The sequence below is a fragment of the Betta splendens genome, chromosome 4 (assembly GCF_900634795.4).
Source record: "Betta splendens chromosome 4, fBetSpl5.4, whole genome shotgun sequence".
Taxonomy (NCBI): Eukaryota; Metazoa; Chordata; class Actinopteri; order Anabantiformes; family Osphronemidae; genus Betta; species Betta splendens.
In genome coordinates, this window is record NC_040884.2 from 8,993,875 (window position 1) to 9,015,890 (window position 22,016).

Below are 22,016 nucleotides of genomic sequence, written 5' to 3' on the forward strand. Positions count from 1 at the left end.
TAAGAGTACTTCAGTGTAACCTCTTAGTTTTTGTCCTCAAAAGCCAAAATCACTCAGACTTTGCTTTCAATAAAAATCTTGTCAATTACTTTCACATGCTTTTGCTTTAATCATTTCTTTCAGTGGTAAATCAAAAATTTGACCCAATTTTATTAGTTTCTTTTGGAAAACCTATTGCAGACAGGATTTCAATCAACACATTTCAATCTACAGTGTACACTTACAAAGGTTGTAAATAGGAAGGTCAGCTGAAACATGACAGCTACAGACAATACAGTGGTTACAGTGGTACTTTACAAAACGGGTCGGCAACTGAAATGATGTAAAGCTTCTGCCAGGTGTGGACTAACAACTAATGAGGAGACTCAACCCTGACTAGTAAAATATTTACAAATGCTGTGTTTGTGGAAAACATTTTGTAATCTACTGTCAGGAAAAACAAGTTTATAATAAAAGGGAACAAAACAGAAATTAACAATCTTTAAAAACAGTACAGCAATGAAAATTTAAAATCCCATGTTGTGTTTTTCAATATTTAGTCTTCGTTTTGTTGTTTTTACAAAAATTGACAGCTTTCCTTCTACACTCCCCCCACCCCGTACTTCTACAGTTAAGACAACAAATCCTTTTAACCAATCAGGCACAGATGTTGTGACCTATATTAAAATATAAAAAGAGAACAGTGGAAAGACTACAGCAACTGGTTCGGCCTCCATGTTCCTAATCGCTCATCTCCATGTCCTCCTGATGGTGATCGTCTCCGTTAAGTTTGGACTTTTTGGGCATTTGGCTCTCAGACCTTTCGATCTCTTCCTGAACTTTGGGGGATGAAGCAGAGTCAGAGTCGCTCTTCCTCTCATCTTCATCCTCCTCTCCTTTTTCACTGTCATAACCTTGCTCCTCTTCATCGTAATCCCGGGTCACCTGCGTCCCACAGAACGCAGACGGTCAGTACGGCCATTACCAAATGTTGAAGCATCACGTCTTCCAGTGTGCTGAACATACCTTAACGTCTCCCTTTTCACTGTCAGACTTGCGGTCTCGATCTCGCTCCTTGTCTTTGCTCTTTTTTTTCTTGCTGGCGGAACGCTCCCTTTCGTCTCTGCTCCGGTCCCTGTCCTCCCTCCTCTCTCGGTCCCGGTCCTTTTCACGATCCTTGTCCTTCTTCTTTTCTTTTTTGTGGCTGTAAACATTAAATGCCCAAAATTAGCTGCTGATACATTGTACTCAATGTAAACTTAAGAATAAATAAAAACCTACCGTCTAGGTGATGGAGACCTGGTCAGCCTCCTTTTTGGGGACCGAGACGCAGTGCGGCTTCGCCTGTGTCTCCTGTTTATTAAAAAAAATTTTAAAATGTACACAATATCTAGCTTTGGATTAAACTGCCTGCATATATTTTGAGTAGCAGTACATTTACTGCATACCAACTGATGCACAGTGCATATAACAAGTAATTCCCATTATGAAAAGTTATATTTCACTAATAAAATCCAACACTGCTCACCGAGTAATGCTCCGGGACCTCCGGGCGCTGCTGTAGCTCTTGGGGGGTGTCTTTGACCTCTTCTTCGACTTTTCCTCCTTTCTCCTGTCCCTGATCAAGACACATCATCATCAACATCATCATGAGAAAACATCAGCCCATACAGGAAATGGAAACTTTACCAATACAACCAACCTGCTTTAATTAAGACACTGTTAGACTACAGCAACATACATGCAGTCACCAAACAATAAAAAGTTAAAGGCAGCTACTTTGTTGAGATTCTGACCTAGATCTACTACGGCGGCCTCTATCGCGGGAGTGGGTCCTCCTCCTTCGTGGGCTCTTGGACCGCCTCCTATTCCTTGAATGGGACCTGCGCCGAGACCTGCTCTTTGAACGTCTAACAAAATAAAGATGAAAGTTTTTAGAACACGTTACAGGTGTTATTCTTTATCTAATAGAAGAGGCAGAATGAGTGAAAAGTGTTGGTGGCATAGAGGTGACAGCTGCTTCACAAGCAGGCAACCAATCAGCCAATGCAATGCTGTTAAATGCAGAATTTGTTCTGACGTGGGTTCACCTGTGTCTTGAGCGGGATGTGGACCGCCTGCGTCTGGACCGCGAGCGAGAACGGGAATGTTTGCGCTTGTCATCTTTCTTATCTGCAGAATGAGGACAAATTTAGTTTTCTACAAATACTTAACTGTTCCAAAAAAAAAAAAAACCAAGAACTTACTTCCTGGTTCAATGGCTGCAGAAATGAGAGACTGGGCCTCTCTGACTCTCTTCATGGCCTCTTCGATCTCCTTATTGGATGCGTCTGCCTTCAGCCCTGGATTTAAGTTCAGTCCAGCTGCCAATGGATTTAATCTGCAAGAGCCAGAATATATAATATATATTGGGATATACTGATAGATGTTATTCAAAAACACATATTTAGGCATGATGCCATTCATAGGAGACTGTATAATTTCTTACTTGGGGTCCATGGACTGCATGAGCTTCAAGAAGTCTGCAGAAAGAGCCTGAAAGAGACATTTTGAACATTAGAACATGTGTTAAAACTTTTCTTTGCATGTTACTGATAAAAAGCAGCTCACCTGGGGGTTCATATTTGCACCTGGCAGTCCCATTGCAGCCATCTGCTCCATGTTGGGAGCTCCAAGACCCCCAAATGGTGTCCCTCCAATCTAAAGTGTTGGACACGGACAGTTATGGTACAGAGTGAAGCTTGACAAGGAGCTAAACAAACAGCACTAGAGTAATTCTCTCAAATCTATTCCTAATTAACAGTATGCAATAAGATCATGAGTATGAAGGATTATCTACATCAATTTAAAAAAAATCACAGCAGATGAGCAAGTTGCATCTTACACAGCCAAGTCTTCACAACAAGCAGCACTCACGGGAAATATCTCATTTTTAGGTAAAATGGACTTGAGGATTGATGTATTACAACTGTTCATTAGTACTCAAGCAATTAAAAACACTGCCCAAATTACAAAATGGAAGAACACTCGGCCTAATTAAAGTTCTGGTGCTTGCAGGTCACTGAACAAGAAGGCTGAATGCATGCCTGTGTCGACTGACACATACTGACATATGAACTGCTTGGGCTGAGGTCACATGATGATGTTAATATAAACATGACCAGCATTTATCCTACAATTAGGAATCTACTTAAACAACAAATCAATAGCAAAGCTAAACCTATGAGTAGGACTTGAGCTGAACTCACTGTGGCCAGGGGATTGGGTGTTGGAAGAAGGCCTCCACCAGGCATCATACCTGCTACGGCGTTGGCTGGAGCAAGCAGCGACATAGCTTTAGACTCATCAGGAATGACTCCTGGAGAGAAACAACATTTCATTATATGCTCCAAGCAAACAGCAATCAACACTCAGACAAGACTTGCAGACAAGTCACCTCAGTCTAACTACTCTGTAGCAGAAAAAATAAAAAGCCACTTTTTGTCTTGTCTGTAAATCTTGAGCCCTGGCTTTTGTGTGTGTGTGAAAGTATGATTAGCAGCTATGAGTTTAAAAGTCACAATACACACTGTGGTCAACACTGCCAAGATTTTATCACCTGTACTTGTTTTTTAAGTCATGAACCAAACGTAAGCAAGCACAGCCAGTTGTCCCGTGGGATGTGCTCTCAACTTTCATTAGATGTTTTATGAACAAGCGACTCGCGCCGGCTGCTTCGCTATAAAGCACACAAAAACATTGAGATACAGAAAACAAAGTTCATGATTTGAGTGGAGACAAGGGTACATTTCAACATCACTTACCATCACCAATAGAAAGACAGAAAAGGTTCAGTTACCTTTTCTGGGCTTTTGTTGGTGGTTACTTTATACAATCCCACCATTAAAAATATTTGGATACCAGTGCTGTTAACAGGCTACAGTGCTAAACTGTTAGACAACAATATGTTACAAAACACTAAACATTGAAGATAATTTGCACTAAACAGTTAGGGACTATGGCCAGCAAAAGCCATAATAAAAAGCATTTACAAAAGAGCCCGAAGCTGAAGAAAAAACAAAATCAAAAGGTAATATCTTTAAGGAGATGATCATCCATGGTTGTGCAATCTGAAACAGGCTATTTTCAATGCAACATCTTTACATTATAATAAGGAGAGAGAGAGGGAGAGAGAGAGAAAGAGATACATGCACGCACCCCCACACACACAAACACACAACAGAAAGGACACTTGAGAAACAGGATAAGGCTGCAGAAGACAAAACTGTTGGTGGCATTTTCAGCAGGGCCTGGTATATAGGGCTGGCTGAACCAGGAAAAAGAACTGTAAAACACAACAACAAAAGAAACACCACTGTTAAATGTGAGATTCACTCAACTCTTGCAGAGTCATGTGTGGAGAGGATCAATAAAACACATTTTTACTGCGACATCAAGCAGAAGCTTAAAGTTACTCTTTATTCTATGTGTTTGCGAAAGCCTAGGAATGCAGAGTAAAACTAACAAGGCTTTGGAAGGTGGAGCAAATCAAAGCCCAGTTGTGTAAAAACGTATTTACAAATAGATGATGATTGATTTATGCAAATTAACTTCCACAACATCTGCAACAATCTGATGGCTCACTATTAGCTACTGTAGCTATTGCCTAGCATGCACAGCTCATCACTAGATCTAGCCTGCATGCTCTGTGCTTCGGTGTAGGGACATACCAAACATATTTTGTTCCCAATCGTTGTCATTTAATTATATAAAAAGTTTAAATTTAGCATTTAGATTTCTTGTAATCCACTTGTCTTCATTATGCTAAAAAGGAAAGACTCAAAACACCTACAGCGAACCCACACAGGTCACTCTCCTTGTGTAGACCTCAACTCAGGACAGTGTGGGCCTGTAAAAAGTGAAGCTCTTCCTCACTGTGTTATGTTTTAAGTTTTATTATCCAAGGCCCATCCCCAACCTAAAATCAACCTAAGTGACCGACTAATTTATCGAAACACCTACAGATAGAAGCGTGTTTTGGGTCAACGTCCATCTTCTAATATAGGGATAAGTGACAAAGTGTGAGTTTTAGAGGACAATACACAGAAATGCAGCCGAACTATAGTAACGTGAGCTCAAATGGCTTTCCTCACTGATGCATGCCTTAGTGTAGCTTTAAAACAACGGTACAGTTAGCAACACAGTGGGAGCTTAAGATGAGAATCCACACAGATCTGCTCAGGGAGTCCCTAGGTTGGTGCATGTCAAATGGTCAATATTAGACATGCACCAAAGTAGGCAATGCATTTTATCTGACAAATATTAAATATGCTTAAAGTGAGGAACTGCGCCTGGCCCACACCCTCTCCCCCAAACCCCAATATTGCTTTAAAAGGTGCATGGCTATTTTTAATAAAAGATGCCTTGAACAGAGAGAAAAAACAGAGTTAATGTTTTACTGCAGGGCAAGAGACAGAAGGGGCCTTGCGAGCCTGGTGCCATTATTTTTTCTAATCTCCTGGAGGACCACTTTCAGCCAGCAAGGAAGGGTCTCTCTGCAAATGACTTGTCCACTATGAAAACCACAACACAAATAACAGAGAGAGAAGTTTACAGCTAGATTGTAAGACATGGACACAAATATACATTTCCCTTCTACATACCTAGAAATGCCAAGCACTGACAAGCTTAGCTAACGTTGCTAGGTCAGAAAACTCAACAGGGTTCACGCTGACTTTGCCAATATATTACAAACAGCTACACATTTTGCAGTACGTTTTCAGAGACAGACACATGGATAGAACAGACACCCACCTTCAGCAAAGGGGACCACAATCAGGGCTCTGTCCACAAAGACGGTGTTGGTCAGGTGCTGAGAAACTCCCACCGATTCAGGTTCATGGAACTTTACAAAACAGACACGTGAAGTCACAGGCAAGGGAGAGTCACTGGAAGAAAATACAGATATGTTGTGCAAAAAATACAAACAAAGAGACTCAAAATGTTCAAAAGGTGGGTTTGTGTCCCCAGGAACCACTGTGTTGGTTCCCTCTGCCTAAAACAACACAAAAATCAAATTAAAACAATCTGCTTATACAACAAGGCTGCTTTAGGCCTTTGTGTTGTGTTCACTGCTGTTAACTTGCATTGTAACATCAGTATAGCAATTTACATGCACTTATGTCACCTGGTTACACTGAGAAACCAGATAAATTGAAATTGAATGCACACATGCATTAACCCATGGAAACACTGCTTACGCATTCTAGGGTGACAATCATATACATACAATTACATATGTGTGGCAAAAAATGACAACCTTCAGGGGATGTTGGGTTTTTCTAATCCTCTGAATATGGAAAGTTGGGATATCAGCTTATTTCAAGTGTAACCTTCAATTATATGATGCAAATGGGGAGGCCTGAACAAGCATCAGCATAACTAAAAACTATAACTATTATTAACCACTATAATGCATTGACAGGGATAAAAGCCAGACAACTCATGTGTTTTGCTCTTGATTTGTTTAGATCACAATAAAACCCCAAATCATATTATTTTTACTTATACAAGTAAGAGAGACGGAAATGCAACATTATAAACGTGATACCAAATAACAGACTGGCTGCAAACCCCGAGTTAGCGTGTGCTCCTGATGCTTAGACCGACCGAAGGCGCGAGGGGACGTTAGCATGTACCGAGCGGAGGCCCGCTCGACGCTACAGGCCTCAACGGGAGCCCCGCACGAGCCGCGTTAGCTAGCTAGGTGTCAGCCGAGGGTGTGCGTGTGCAATGTTACTCACTCTGGTGGGAACAGTTTCAGCTCCTCTATGTTTCCGAGGAATCCAAACAAAGTCCTCATCTGTTCGGACGTCGTGCTCGGGGAGACGTTCGTCACCTGAATGACGTGCGTGCTGGAATTCATTTTCGCAAGCTAGCTGGCTAGCTGTATGCTAGCACCGTGGTAGGATTGAAACTAAAGGCGTCGATCTAGCAAGCGTGTACTGGGAAAACAGCTCTACACAAACAGAACAACGAGCACATTTACGGTAAAGCTGAGATAATAGAGCGTCGAAGCGGATAGTCCACCTTAGTGGAGACGACTGCACAACAATGCCCCCGAAACTGTCGCGAGGCAGGAAAGATGCCTTCACGAACAGTTTGCAAAAATCTACATGCACATCCATTGCAAACATATTGAATTAGGGAATTTGCTATTAGAATAAAATAAAAAAGGTTATAGTTATATTAAATTATAGTAAATTATAATTATATAGTAATTATTGAATTGATAGTGTAATGAATTACGTTCTAGTGCAATTAGTGGTTATGCAAAAGTGTCCATGCGTATATCTGCATACACAAGTATCAGGGTATAGAATTGCACACTCCACAGAAGCCGTAGAGTCGTTCTTTCACTTATATGTTACTTTAATTTACTTATATATAATAAAGGGAATGGAAACAAACCCCAAAGTATTTCTTACGTTCCATTGTTTCCGACAAGACATGAATGCAGCATTGCTCGGAATACGGCTGGCCGTCGGTGGGCGTGGTTAATGTTCAGTCACTGGATTGTGTTGCTAGGTTGATGCTAAGTGTGAGTTAATGCAACGGGTTTCAGCTGCACATTTTCCTCTTGAAAACAAAAAGGCATGCACGTGGTAGTGGTAGTTTTGAGTCGACGACGATATGCACGTTCACTAAACAAACAGGGCACTTCCGCTTGAATTGAACGAGCACAGCATTGGCGGGTAAATAAACAAATCGCCTCTAGCTGCAGAGTTGTTGCTTGCTAAATAGCATCTTCGCTGGCGTGACAGAAGCTTTATGTTGCGTTTATTACGGAAGATATTAATATTATAGAGTGGTTGTCAATGTGATAGTATTAGCATAACTTTCGCTCACTGTCCTTCAAAACCAGGGCTCCAGTGATCAGGGCTGTGCAGTCCCGAACAACCTGTCAGCATGGGGCTGCAGAGGAGCACGACATGAGGCAGGTGGGTCAACCGGATAAACCACTTATTTATGTAATCAGCGCTTTGCTGTGATGGAGGTTTAAAGCAGCTGTAGTCGAGTGTGTTGTGCGCAACGTTGGCGCAAAATGTAGGAAGATACTTCGTGCACGTGGTGGAGGAAGCTTCCGCAATAATCACTAATTATTCTGCGATGTGATGTGGAAATTCCCCAACGAAAAATAAAGTAATTCCTGCATGATTCGATTTTTCCATCAGTCATTTCAGTGTCCGTACAAAAACTAATCATGCGTATTCTGTCTCTTTCAGAAAAGCGTTAACTATGAACTTGTAGGACAAAAATGGTGAATGTGTTCCCTTTCTCACCACCGTCCTGATGCAAACAGGAAGATATGGGCGTCCTGAGAGGGCTAGTCAGAATCATGGGTAGGATCAGTACGTTCCGATCCTATCAATTTGTGCTTCTCCTGGCTGCAGCACTTGCTGTTGTAGCTTTCTACTACTTTGGCTCAGAGAGGCAAAACTTCTCCAGCACCACCAAGAGGATCAAGCAGAGTCAGGCCGGCCACAACGCCAACAGGAACGATGCAGACCTGACGCTGGACACCAGAGTCTCACAGACCGCCGACACCGAGGAGCAGGGGGGGGGGGAGCGAGACGCAGGTGGAGAAAGCCATAGTCCTGGCTCCAGGACAGGGGACCGTGGGACTGCTGACCAGCGCTACCATGCACTCATGATGTTCACGAAGGTGGACAGGAGCCGAAGCCTGCAGGATAAGTTCAAGGTGGCCATGTTGTCTATGGTGAGGCACGCACACTTTTTGGAAGGAGAGGTGTTGGTCCTTCATTTCGTGAGTGACCAGGCCAGCAAAGAACTCGGGGAAAGGATGCTGCGGGACTTTCTAATTGATGCAACCTTCAAGTATGAGGTAAGCAATAATTACATCATCACCACTGTATCGTGAAAGGTTAATTTTAGTGAAATTGCCCTTTTATGCATAGAATTATGGGTTTTGTACATGAAAAAGATGAAAGATTGTTTCATGTTGCAGTATTTAATAAAGCATAGGCTGTGGATGCTGTAAAGTTGGAACACATGGTGGCAGTGTTGGCTTGTGAAGCTGATTCATGGGGACACCCCCCCCACACACACACACACTGTGTTCTTCCTGCCAAAAGGCAGGATTATGCCCTGTCTGTATCATGAAGTGTCCCGCACCATTTCACTGCTCCAGTGTTCCTAACAGAGTAAAAGGTCATAAACTTTAACAAACCCTTCCTAAACCATTTAACTAACCACTAATTATCAGGAATACTGCAGGAACGTTCTCTCATCTGTCATCTGTCTGTTGTTCAGTCTTAAAGGACAGTGTAAGTGTTCTCCATAGTTCTAACAAATCAGCTTCAGCTGCCTGTGCTGTGGTATTTTGTTTCTTTTGATACTGCTGCATCTGTGCACTCATGCTGATATAACTATGATAAGCATGAACTGACAAAGCATCAGTGCTCAGTGAGGCTCTAGTTAGTTCACACTGCCCTAGGCAGCAGGTTCTCGCAACTCTCACACAATTCTGTCCCGTTTAAAATCTATATCAAACAGTCCACCAGCACAGACTCTGCCTGAAACGTGGACCTAGTGACCTTTTCAATCTCATGGCACCTCCATTCAGCCGCGGGCTGAGATAATGAATCATAGAATAAACTCCTGCAGCCACTTGTGTGAGTATAGCAACTGTCTACTCAGTGTCTCCTGGTGCGCAGACAGAGAGGGAGAAGCTGTAGCAAAGTCACAGATGGGATTGGAACTCTCCAGGGCCCAAGTGAGTGTGCTTCAGCATGTCCACGTCCCTGTCCGTGCATCCTCCTTTCAATTATTCATCTTAAGGGAACGTGACGGCAAGACAGCAGTTATGCAAGAATTCTAGCCTCAGTTACTTCACAAGAGCAGTAAATTCAACAACCCACTTAACATTCACCACAAAGTGCCTGCTGAGACACGCTGCCCAAAGGCTGCTGACCATCTTTCACACAACATACTGGGCTCTTTAGCAGTGTGAACTCCATGGCTAATGCCTGAAAAAGAATTAGGCACTGTGTTGTGATATAGTTCCCACTTTAAAACCTAGTTTGAGAGTGCACATATGGTCTGTGGAGGTGTGAATGGTTAAGGTTTAAATGACGAAGGGTAAATGTCTTCACTGCTTAGTGAAGGTCTTCTTAACACTAGAACTACTAAGGGACGTACACCTTTACATATACCCCTAACTACGGCTGGGTGTTCACTTGTCCGCCACGCTCCAGCTGGCACCCTGCCAAGAGCCGCTTTTGTTACGTAAAGAGGGCCATCACCGACGCACTCTGTGGGGTTGGACGCATGGGCTTGCTGACCCTGCTGCTGCCTGCAAGGCGGAGCAGGGTTCCTACTCATGTTCCTATGAGTCTATGAGTGACATCCACTGCTACAATGTTCCACCGCTATGTGCTTGGATTTACAACGTGAAAGGACGAGTGTCATTGTTGCGGTCTCACCGAAGGAAGCAATAAAAAACATTAACAAGACAATAAAACAGTTTTGCTGCTTTGCTTATTTACAAAAAAACTAAATAAAGTTCACACATTATTTCACTGTAACGTTACTAAAAATTGCAGAAAAGACGACAGTACACCGCTCACCCATCTAGTTTTAACAAATGTGCAATTAAAAATATATTATAAACCAAAAAAACGCTTGAAAGCGTTTCGGTTTTATATTCCATTTATTTCGTTATTTCCCCTTTCACCAGTACCACATAATAAGTCATTGCAGAGCTACAGCCATGTTTCACCAGCCGCTTTCGGCAGTGAGTCATAGACGGACGTTGTTCTGCCCGCTTTCATGTAGACACGGAACTCTTCACAGTTTTGTCCAACGTAATTTCGTTATTCATATACAACAACATGCAAATGCTAAAAATTACTGAAAAGATGACAGTACACCCATCTAGTTTGGGTGAACAGAAAACGCTTGAAAGCGTTTCCGTTTTATATTCCGTTTATTTCGTTATTACTCCTTTACCTGTACCACAAAGTCATTGCAGAGCTACAGCCATGTTCCTACAAAGTTAACCAGCTGTTTATTTCGTTATTTCCTCTTTCATGTCCGTCTGGTGAATGAAAGTGGGCGTGGCCATCCACGTCCCAGAGCGGTGACACTGGGGGAAGGGGAACGCGCATCAACACGCAGGACAAAGATCTGCGTTTCTCTGCTGCTACAGCCTCGGCTGCGTTGGGTTGTTAGTGTCCCTTTCACCTCTACCACATAACGTTCTTATACTGTGCATCGTTACTGAAACGTACACGTCCGAGTTTATATTTTTCCACTGTGTTTTAAAAGTATTTCCTTCTTAGCCTCTGTTCACACCTCTGTTAAAAAAGGACATTTTGCTCAGCGCTGGCTTCCATACATAAAAATCAGCACTGTGTCAACAACTGCCAAACATGTCCAGTCTCTCAACTCCACTTTGTGCAGCTATTTTTTTGGGGAGCTATTAATATAACTTGGCCAAATTCACCGAATGCCAAAAGTACGAGTACCAAGAGTGCAGAGCAGAATTTATCCTTGTTCGATAAAAAAGCTGCCTGTCCAGAAGTCTGTGGAGGAAGCTGCTTTTTAACTGTGATGAAATAACATAATGTCCTACTCCTGCTCCGCCACACAACAAATCCCATCCCTGTGCTTAAAACAGCTCAATACTGTAGTTCAATTGTTGTCAAGTATGGCTTAATAACATACTGTTCCCAAAATATTAAATGTTCATTTGATTATAATTTTGCAGTCCCCCTTGGTTTCACTTATGTTCAAATAGGCTGTGATTCACATGAGACACGTGAAACTGTGAACACAAAGTCATAGCTTGACATTATGGGTTAAGAAATTTCGTGTTTGTCACTTAAATGTCCCAATGGGTGAGAATTATTCAGAGCATTTTGAAATGTTTCTTTCCCACGCGGCAGAGATTTATGTGCCATTTCATCACATTACCCACACCCTTTAGGACAGCAGTGATTTCCACTAACCACCCGGGGCTTACCTTAATCTGTGGGGTGTCATTAAATTATGTCTGCCCTTCAAGGCGGCACATGGGTCTGATTTATAATACAGCAGCCATATTTTCTCTAGAGTACAGGGAAAATAAATAACTTGCTCCTAATGAACACATTCAGCCATTTCTCCTGCTGATATCACTGTTGTCTTCCATTAAACTGCAGACGTGTCTACTGTTTGTGACTGCAGAAGCAAATGGAGACATAAAATATGGATTGAAGAACACCATGTTGCAAGCCTTTAAACACGGCATCGCAATGTGGTACAAGAAAATATTCCTGTTGTGTATGTAGTACACAGTACCAGACGCCCCATTCCATTTTGTGAGGATGCAGGAGCTGAACATTTGTCAGAGCGGCAGCAAGGACTCGTGCTACCTGGGTGTAATTTACACTTTGTCATTGAATCAGGTTGCCTCAGTTGCTCTTCCTACAGTAGATGCAAACAAGTAAAACGAGCAAAAATAGAAACAGGCCAAACATCGTGGCACAGCTGCAGTGGGGATCGTAATTCTGCATCACAATGATGAAAGGGTCCTGTGTCATCTACTTAAGAGATGAGAGAAACTATTAATGTTTTCGCAGAGGGACTCGCTTCAGCTGAAACCTGTAAAGCTGAGCTAGTTTCGGGCTCTGAACGTTGAAGAAGCCACGTTGTCGCACCGACTTCATTCCCCCTGTGTTGATCTTCCCGCAGGTGTTGTTTCACGACGTGGCGGCTCTCACACAGAAGCTGTTTCCTATAGTGGAGGCCATGCAGAAGCACTTCAGCGCCGGCTCTGGGGCCTACTACAGCGACGCCATCTTCTTCCTGTCTGTAGCGATGCATCACATCATGCCTGAAGGTAGGAAACACTGTTTGTCAGTTCTTCTGACTACAGATTTAGATTGCAGCGCTTAAAGATGCACCCAAATCTTTATTGGAAAGTATTTATTTCATCAAATTTCCTTTGAGGTTGTGACCTGTTTATGAAAATGATGCATTAGATTAGAAGACAAATCTCTGCTCTGACTGATATATGGCCGGGTCTCTAAAGGACACGTGTGGAGTGAGGAGGACAGGATGTGGTTTTGGTGCTGCTGCCCACCGAACTGCCCCCTGCGTCGGTGCTGACCCATGTCGGCAGTCTCCTCTGTTGTTGTGATTCATTTTAGTGGGTGTGCAGCATGGATCATCACTCCACAAATGAACCCTCAGACTCAGAGCTTTGAATCGATGGTTGGAGCTAAGCGTCTGTTATACGGGAGGTGGGGGGAACCACCCCATTGAAGATTTGTTGTACTCTCTGACCACGTTTTAAATCAATAACATCAAAAACAGAGGGTGTAGTTGTTGTTCATTATGGTATATTCATGCTAACGCTCTGAACTGGGCTCTCGTTCCATTTGAACTGATGTGTCATCGAGCTGTTGGGACTAAATTTTCCACCCTTCGCAAAAGTGGCTTAGGGTGTGTTTTATGTCCGTCTGCTCACGTTGCGTCCTCAAAGTGGGCATTGATCAGCTACATGTGCCACACGTTTGTGTCCACACGATACACACACCAAGTGGTCTATTTAAAGAAGGCTTTCATCTGGAAAGGGCATAATGCTAAACCCGGAGAGAGGAGCGGCGCCTGTGGTGGATATGTGGAGCTCCTGTCTTTGTTTTGACCAGTTCTCAGGTAAACAGAAAACCTCATTTGTGATTAACGACTGTAAAAACAAAGACGGCATTCAAAAATAGCGATGGGAACGGAAATTTGAACTCGTCAAATGTGTGAAGGGGAACATGTGCTCTCAGCAAGTGTTTGCAGGAAATGGGTAATTAGAGTGTGAGGTGACAAATTAAACCGCCATTAATTACTATTTTTGTATGTATGATGTCCACAAAACCTAATTTAACAGACTTTGCAAAAAATATTTAAGTATTGTAAAAATAGTTTAATATGCATACATCACTTATTAATCAGGCCATAAACTAGCTGCTGCAGCATCATTTTGATGGTGTCTGTTTAATTCGGTGGCCATCAAAGACACCATCAGCCCTTGGAGGACAGGAGCTGTAATGGCATAATGGAAACCTGTAATTAATAGTAGTTAGTGGGGGAGTGTTCCGTGATTTATTCCCCCTCTGGAGGTCACGACATGCAGGGACTTGAGTTCCTTCAACAACCTCAACCTTTATTTTCCACCCAGGGTACAGGTGCTACTGCTTCTAGTAACAGTTGGTGCTCAGCAGTTCTGGAAAATAATCTAATTGCAGTGTTTGAAGCAATATTGCAGTTTTTTTTTCCAGTACTGCTCTGTAGCTTACTTTGTTTTGAGCCATGTTTCTATCTTCACTCAGTGAGATTAGAGTAGTCTAATGCAACTGCACAGTCGGCCTGAGCTTTCACATATGTACCTATCATACAGCAAAACGTGATACCCAAAGTACGTAATACCTCAGCATAAGCGCATCTTTGCAATAGATGCATGAGGAAGAAAACGACCTTAGTGATCTCCAGTGGGCATTTTCCAATTGGTCTTGAAAGCAGAAAAAGACCTTTACTAATAGCCTCTAAGTGCCCACATCAGAGCCCATATTAAGGTCTAATGAGGTTGACCCATTTTTATTTTAATGACTAAAATGGGATGTTGGATAAGAGTGTCTGTTGTTCTGTCGCTGTGGCCAAGTAGAGACATTCTGCTCGTAGGAGACTTGGGCGAGCTCTCAGTCCCCCTGATGACATTTCCCTGTGATAAGAAACGGTCAGCGCTCATCTCGCGTCTTCCTATCGATTTTGTTCAATTGCTGGTATTTTAAATGTGAACACACATCATATATAACGAGGGAGTTATCAGAATAAATGTGTGCCATAGAAGTCATACATGGTCCATTCTACAGTCGGCCTGTTTGTGGTGACGTGGTCATTAATGAGCCTTGTCTGTATCGTGAGCTCAAACAGTCAGATGTCTCTGTGAAGGGAAGCCTACAATTACGGCATATGTACACTTCACAGGACTTTGTGTTGAGTCACTGATTCCACATCCAACCCATCGCATCACTGTTGTAACAGATTAAGACCCTCTTCCTGCTCCCCTCTCACACGTTAAGCCCCGTTAGTCCAAACCTCCGTCCACCTCTCTGTTGGCACAGTTCAGGAGGCCTTTGTGTTGGCGGCTTCCTTGTTTGGAGAGCACGGAAAACATGTCCCTGTTGTATCGCTGAGTCTTCTTTTTCTGCCACTTGTTTCAACAGCATATTTGAACATGTGCTTCTAGTCTTGCCTGTATCATCCCATAGTCCCATCCTGTATTATTGTGCATTTCAGTGGCACTGTTGAGGCCCAGCTCAAGCAATTTGCTGCTCCAAAACAAAGGTTATTATGTGACCTGCTTCTTTCTCATGGTCCAAAATGAAAACTTCATACAGTTACTACTTGCAAGTAAATATATAGTAAGAAACTGACATACCCTATGCTACAAGGAACACAGGAGCTCATATGCTTCCAGTTTCATTATCTGTAATGGAAAATCGACAAGCGCATATCAACACAGTTCACTCTGAAGCACATTTCCTGGGATCATTATATAAATTTAGGACCTGCTTTTCATTATTCCTTAAGCTTTCACGCTCATAGTTAATGCTTTCACTCAATAGACCAGTGCAGCTCGTTCTTTTCCTAGTATCTAGTAAGTTGTTTGCTTCGTTTTAAAATGGGGTTTCACTGAGAGTGGCTTTGTAGTAGCAGTCAAATACACCAGTGTCACTTCACCAGCAATGATTTCTAACAGTACTGATGCTGTTGTGGTTTTAGGTCTTACGCGTATAGTGCAGCTTGACCTGGACCTGAAGTACAGGACCAACATCAGGGACCTTTTCCAAGAATTTGACCGGTTTCCACCAGGAGCAGTGATTGGCATCACCAGAGAGATGCAGCCAGTCTACAGGTATGAAGTGTGCACACGTCTCGACGGTTATGACGTGACACATGTTGATATCATATATGTTTGCAGTAAATTATGGACTGTAATGCCTCACTTTATAAAATAGTTCTGCTCCTGGGCCTACTATATGTAAATAGGAAATACAAGCTGGGTAATTAACTTTTAAAATTATTCTTCTCATTGTTTTCCAGTACTATGAATTTATGAGTTCACATTAATGCCCAAGAATGCAAAAGTGAATTCTTTCCTGGCTGTGTTGTTCTTATTTTTTTTTTGGGGGGGGGTAATGTTTGGTCTCAGGGTTTAAGCCTATGTGACATTGATTTTCTAATGATCTCAGTAATCAATAATGAATGCTCACTGATACATTGAGGAAGGGAGTTCAGACACAACGTTTCGCAGTTACATGTTATTTATATCTGATTCTTGTTGACCCAAGATGGTGTCTGGTGTTTGAGTCTCACTTCCACATTCAGCTATTTTCTCTCACAGTTTCAAAGTGAGAAAGTACATTCGAAGTCTTTCCCGCAGACTCACAAGAACCTGAGAGCAGTGACAATGAGACCAGTCTGTCATTTTCAGCTGACAGCTAATGCAGCGCAACATTTAACAGAAACATTGTCCTTTCTGCTAGTCCATGTGATGATTGTCAATCCAGCATTTTTACGATTAGTGAAATGTCGCTTTTGTGAAATGCCAGCTTCGTGCTGCAACTCAAAATGCCTGGAACGTCTGAACATTTTTGTCACGACTAGTCAGGTTAAAACATAAAGGTAAAAATCACAATGCTCTAATATTCCAACATCATTTCATCCATGATAGTTCTAAAGTCCCCATCAGCTGGCGTGTGTGTTTGATTGGAGGTAGACACACACACAGAACCCACAGCCAAAATCGCACAGCTGTGCTGATGTGGGGGTTTTTCCACAGTGCTCATCATTTAACCAATTACAGCACATCATCCTTACGAAGCCCAGCTGTACTGGGACTGTTACTACTGCTACACATTCATACATGAGCAAATTAGATATTGTACTGACTCTGACATTATGCTTAAGTTGGGAGCCGTAAAAACAGTGAGGTGATGCCGGAGGTAGACCTGTTTCTAAGCAACGGTGTCAGAACAATCTGTCTCATGCTTTTAACTGCTGCAAGTTTTGATTTCATCATGGGATGTTTTGCCAAATGAGTTAGACGTAAGCAAATACACGACTCTGATTAGGAGACGTTTTGTCTTCATCCTGTGATCAGATGCACTGCATCTCCTGTTTCTCTGCCTGGGTGGATGAAATAAACAATCTGTGATTCTCTCAAACCGAAACCAGGACAACAGTCATGTTGTTGAATCATATACAATGGTGCTGTCTGTGTTTCCTGCATAAGTCTGGCCTAAAACATGGTGCGTGCAGGGTGTAAGAACGCTCTCCTCTTTCTGACTCCTGCCCCAGACAGTTTAAAAGAAGCAAAGCTTCACCTTCTCCACTCACTGGACACATGGTTCCTGTGAAAGTGTTTGCATAAATGACTGCTAGTTACTGTCAGACTGTCTGACAGTAACTGTCTGGCTTTCTATTGTTTCAGCCCTTACTTGAATCATGACTACCCCTTCAGGGAAAGGTAAAATTGCTAAACTGTTTAGAGAGCTGCTAACGCCAACGCAGACGTCCTTAATCAGGCATCGTATTACGTCAGTGGAAAGGATTGGTACCGACACAAACTAACTGTCATCTTATCACACAGGACAGTGGTTGATAAGACGTCTCGGGAACTGCTACATATCTAATTTCCAAATAATCCTCCTGCCTCCTACTGTACCAGGCTGTTTGTTCTCACCATGCTGACACCTGATCTGGTTAAGAGACACTTCAGCAGCATTTAATCAGAGATAGACACACACACTTATCCAGCGTGTGTGCATGTCAGGGTCTGTGTGTGCATATGATATCAGGGGACTTGTAAGTTCTTTGTTCCTCGTCCGATTCTTTCCATCCTCCTCCAAGACGGTAAAACAAACACTTCACTCTTTTCCACCGAGGCACAGAATCAAAACAGGACGTCACTGTGTGTGTGTGTGTGTGTGTGTGTGGGGGGGGGGGGGGGGGGGGGGCAGGTGGACGGTTCCGTGTTGCAGCTGCTTACTGGGATAAACACAGACAGGTGGCTTCCTCCAGGGTGTTTGAAGACTGACTCAATACATCAGAACATGATAGGTGATTAAAAAGTTTCTTGTGTGCCACTGCGTTTAATGGTTTTAGTAAGTAACCTTATAAGTATCTGCGTTTTAGGTCGTTTTGCAGCTTAAAGATACTTCTGCTACTCAAAAACGAACCTTGCCACTATCAAACATAATACAGTGACTGCCATGTTTTGTCCCCAGGTGTCCATTTTTGAAAAAAGTCTTTTTTTTTCTTTTGAAAAAATGTTGTCTACATAAATGGGTCAGCATGTTACATGTCTGCCTTTAAATGCTGGTGACATTAGATCTCCACACAAACAGATTTAGCAGCGGGGCTTTTCCTGACAAAGTCCTGTTGGCACCATCATACAGTACCTAAACCGAGGTGCAGCTCTCCTCTGCCACTGCTGTACTCACTCTGGAAATCCCCTGCTCCATTTTGTTCCTGCTCCACTGGTTAAAATTAAGAGAAGGTCACAAACCCTTTATACAAATTGTCACTGTCTCTTTGTGAGACCTGGGTTCAGAGTTTGAAAGGTCATATGATTTATTATTATTGGAGCCACAGTGTGTGGTGTTGTGTCTTATGTCAAAAGGTTCTAATGTTCTGCACCCTTATTCAGTTTAAACATGGTGGCCTAAAGATTAGAAGCAGCTCCTAATAGAATGCATGTGACTCAGCATAAACACAGTCTGACAGCTTCAACTTAAAAACTGCTGCTGTATTGGATTTGTAATAGAGTACTCAGCCAGAAATTCCCTAGCGACATAACGTGTAAAGGCTTCTTGTATTTGCAGCGGGAGGGGGGGCAGCCCCCTTTGTAGCCGCCTTGTTAGACGTTACCCAGTGGCCCATGGACTTTGTAAGATTTAAATTCTAAATCTTGGTATTAGTGGGACATTGTGCGCATCCTCTCCACTGGAGTGTTGTTCCTGTGTGGAGTGGAGAGGGCTCTCTGCTCCCACTCTGTTTTGGTGCTAATGGACAGACCATTATGCAGGGGAACGCATCCTCCCACCAGTCGCACATTTAGAGCACATCCTGCTACTGAAAGGTTCATTGCTGGAAAAAAAAGGCCCCGTGTTTTCCTGCAGCTGCATTTGTAATGTTTAAAAACCCAGGAGACATAACCCACTTACATAAGTGTGACAGTCAATGCCACAAAAACACAATGGGAAACATTAGCCAGAAGCAAGTCACTCTGCTTAGACTTTGTGTAGACTCTATTGTGTAATGTGTGTAATTAATTCCCACTTATTGCTCTAAGATGGAATCAATAGTTGAAAGTGATTTTTTTTCTTAAACTTTTGCTCATGTGTCTTATTGTTTTATGGTCTGAGCTGCAGCATAAGGTTTTTCAGCGGTTGGATTTGTGTTAACCTGCTACATTTCCTGATTCATACACCTGCAGCGGCACCGGAGCTTTTCCGCTTAATTTGTCTCATTTCCGTCACTGTCGGAACTTTCTTAATTTTTCTTTCGTGACGTTATTCACAAGTTGCCAAACTACTCGGTGCTAAAAAGCATCACACATTTAGTAGCAGAGCCAGGGCGATTACACGGAGCGGCTTGTTTGCGCTTCTGGACAAAGCGGTGCACACATTTGGATGAGATGGCAGTGTCCCTGCTGCCTGTTGAGGTTTTCCATTCATTCACAGGTTACAGTGAGAGACACTTGACTTGAAAGGTCAGAGAACAAAGGTGTGAACCTGGGCACCACACTTAGGAGTGGGTATCAGCCCCACAGTCCAGGTATAAGTCTGGTTTTAATGGTTTGATTTAAGTGTTCTTGTGCCATGGAACAGCAAATTATCAAGTCCTAGAGCAGATCTGCCTTCTTGATTTATCACGCGAAACTCACCACTTCCCAAGACTAAGAAACATAAGCACTTGATTCAGGGATCAAGTGCAGGGAATTGAAATATTACGGTGCGGATCTTATATCATCACCTAAACACAATCAAGTAAATGTCTGCGTAGCCAAAACAGCAGAATATGGAACATTTTAAATGACACCATACTATAGGTACTAACTACAATTCACCTCAGAGTGTCTGGGGGCACGTAGACCCAGTGTGTTTCACCAGGGCCACGCCACTGCTGTTTAATATGTAGGTCAGTACTAATATCATGTCACCACTTAGTGAATGTGCACATGTTCAAAATAAAAATAGTCCTCCCACATCGCAGAAGCTCTATAAAAGTGTGTGTGTGTGGGGGGGGGCTTATACTGCATGTGCACGGTGTAGGCCTCTCTGTCCTCTGTTTATTTGTCCTACATGGGTTTTATCTGGGTGTACTTAAAAGAATACACGTTCTTTGCACTGTTCCTTGCACAAAAAGCATACGCTGCTGCCGTGGTCTAGGAATAAATGCTGGTCAGTCAAACAGTATTTGCTGGCTGCAGCTCTGCATGTCCTTTAGCCGCTTGCAGTGGGTGCTGGAGCAGATCAGGGTGCGGCGCTGGCAGCCACATGCTCCGACACTCCTGGACTGCGTGCGCTCCTGTTTTTGGCCGCCGTGGTGTTTGTTCAGCAAATGACTGAAATAGAGCTGTTCCTCACTCGGCCCCGAGCAGAGAGATAAGCACTCGGTGCCAGAGTAGAAACGTATTATTGGGTTTCACACAGGCAAACATTGGAAATGCATTACAGTTCACCTGGATGTTACAGACAGACATTGTCTTGTATCTATGAGTAGTTTAAAACTAATTTTGCTCTTGCTCTATAGACATATATATACTATAGATGTCTATAGTATTCTGTAATGTGTGTCAATGTCCCACAGATAATATGATAAACTTCTCACCAGCCAACCAACCAAAAAACGCTTTGCAATTGATGGAGCTTGACTGACGTCACCTCTCTCCTCCTCTCTGCAGACACACCTTCTGGCAGTATCGTAAGGAAAACCCTAAGACCAGAGTGGGTGAGCCCTCTCCCGACGGCCTCCCGGGGTTCAACAGTGGCGTGATGTTACTGGACCTGGCAGCAATGAGGGCCTCCGTGCTCTACAACCAGCTGTTGGAACCCAGCAACGTGGCCAAACTGGCCGACCAGTACCGCTTCAGGGGCCACCTGGGTGACCAGGACTTCTTTACCATGATTGGCATGGAGCACCCTGACCTCTTTCATTCCTTGGCCTGTGGCTGGAACAGGCAGCTGTGCACCTGGTGGAGGGACCACGGGTACGGAGACGTGTTCCAGCTCTATTATCGCTGCGACGGACCCGTCTACATCTACCATGGGAACTGTAACTCCCCAATACCAGACGACTAGGCTGAACCCAACAACACTTTCTAGAGTTTATCACTGTTTCCCCTTTGACCACTGTATATGCAGTCACAACTGTGAACAAGGGACTCCAATAACTTAAGGTTGAGGTGATGGTAATTTAAATATTCATAAGATGCCCAATCATGGTTATATTTTGATAAATGTATTGGTCTTGAAAATAATCTATAGTCATACAAACAACATTGCAGTAGAAATCATCTTGTAGAAATAGTAATTCCAATGCAATCAATCAAGCAAAGCATTAATTGATAATAAAATTAAAAGAAATCACTGCAATAAAGAGTCCAGCAAACTAAGATCAGCAAACATGAACGTGCTACCCTGTTCCTGACCCCCTTTCTCTGCTCATTGTGCTTCGCAGCAGCTCACCCTGTGTCACCTTATCTTCCTACAACACTGCAGGTCTGGTGCCATTTACTGCCCACCATCATAAAAGGAGGCGTTCAGTGTACTCGCTTTCCATCGTCTGGTGGGTGCTGTGCACAACACACTGCCACAATTGCTTTCAAACACATCTTGTAGCAGATTCGGAAAAGAGGACGAAAAAAAAGAAAGAGTCTGAAGTGCGGGAGGTGATGTTGAACAATGATGACACTGCTTGTGCGTTTGCAGTTT

The 22,016-nt window shown here is 43.0% G+C and overlaps 2 protein-coding genes across 5 annotated transcripts; one reads left to right on the plus strand and one right to left on the minus strand.

Moving 5' to 3' along the window:
* Window positions 1-85: 85 nt before the first annotated feature.
* Window positions 86-7,105, minus strand: LOC114854637 (serine/arginine-rich splicing factor 11-like). Its single transcript, XM_029149240.3, has 12 exons — window positions 6,762-7,105; window positions 5,773-5,906; window positions 3,228-3,337; window positions 2,590-2,679; window positions 2,468-2,514; window positions 2,226-2,359; window positions 2,070-2,151; window positions 1,776-1,889; window positions 1,508-1,597; window positions 1,261-1,332; window positions 1,006-1,183; window positions 86-924 (listed from the first exon to the last, which is right to left on the minus strand). Exons 1-12 carry the CDS (start codon window positions 6,881-6,883, stop codon window positions 721-723), a joined length of 1,377 nt encoding a protein of 458 aa, XP_029005073.1. The 5' UTR covers window positions 6,884-7,105; the 3' UTR covers window positions 86-720.
* A 215-nt stretch (window positions 7,106-7,320) lies between these two features.
* xxylt1 (xyloside xylosyltransferase 1) lies at window positions 7,321-21,697 on the plus strand. Of its 4 annotated transcripts, XM_041070669.2 has the most exons (7): window positions 7,321-7,712; window positions 7,883-7,958; window positions 8,244-8,360; window positions 8,448-8,863; window positions 12,715-12,862; window positions 15,799-15,931; window positions 20,987-21,697. In XM_041070669.2, the coding sequence occupies exons 3-7, from the start codon at window positions 8,327-8,329 to the stop codon at window positions 21,381-21,383; spliced, it is 1,128 nt and encodes a 375-aa protein (XP_040926603.1). In that variant the 5' UTR covers window positions 7,321-7,712; window positions 7,883-7,958; window positions 8,244-8,326; the 3' UTR covers window positions 21,384-21,697. The 4 variants fall into 4 exon arrangements, with proteins under 4 accessions (XP_040926603.1, XP_029005075.1, XP_029005076.1 ...); XM_029149242.3 differs by having other exon boundaries at window positions 7,324-7,712; window positions 8,244-8,863; XM_029149243.3 differs by lacking the exons at window positions 7,321-7,712; window positions 7,883-7,958 and adding an exon at window positions 8,003-8,160 and having other exon boundaries at window positions 8,244-8,863.
* The last annotated feature ends 319 nt before the right edge of the window (window positions 21,698-22,016 follow it).

Coding starts and splice junctions, on each gene's coding strand:
- LOC114854637 (XM_029149240.3), bottom strand. CDS start 6,883: ATGAATTCCAGCACGCACGTCATTCAGGTGACGAACGTCTCCCCGAGC. Junction 1,890..2,069: donor ACATCCCGCTCAAGACACAG/GTGAACCCACGT, acceptor TTATTTTGTTAG/ACGTTCAAAGAGCAGGTCTC. Junction 1,333..1,507: donor AGGTCCCGGAGCATTACTCG/GTGAGCAGTGTT, acceptor TTTAATAAACAG/GAGACACAGGCGAAGCCGCA.
- xxylt1 (XM_029149242.3), top strand. CDS start 8,327: ATGGGCGTCCTGAGAGGGCTAGTCAGAATCATGGGTAGGATCAGTACG. Junction 8,864..12,714: donor ATGCAACCTTCAAGTATGAG/GTAAGCAATAAT, acceptor ATCTTCCCGCAG/GTGTTGTTTCACGACGTGGC. Junction 12,863..15,798: donor GCATCACATCATGCCTGAAG/GTAGGAAACACT, acceptor TTGTGGTTTTAG/GTCTTACGCGTATAGTGCAG.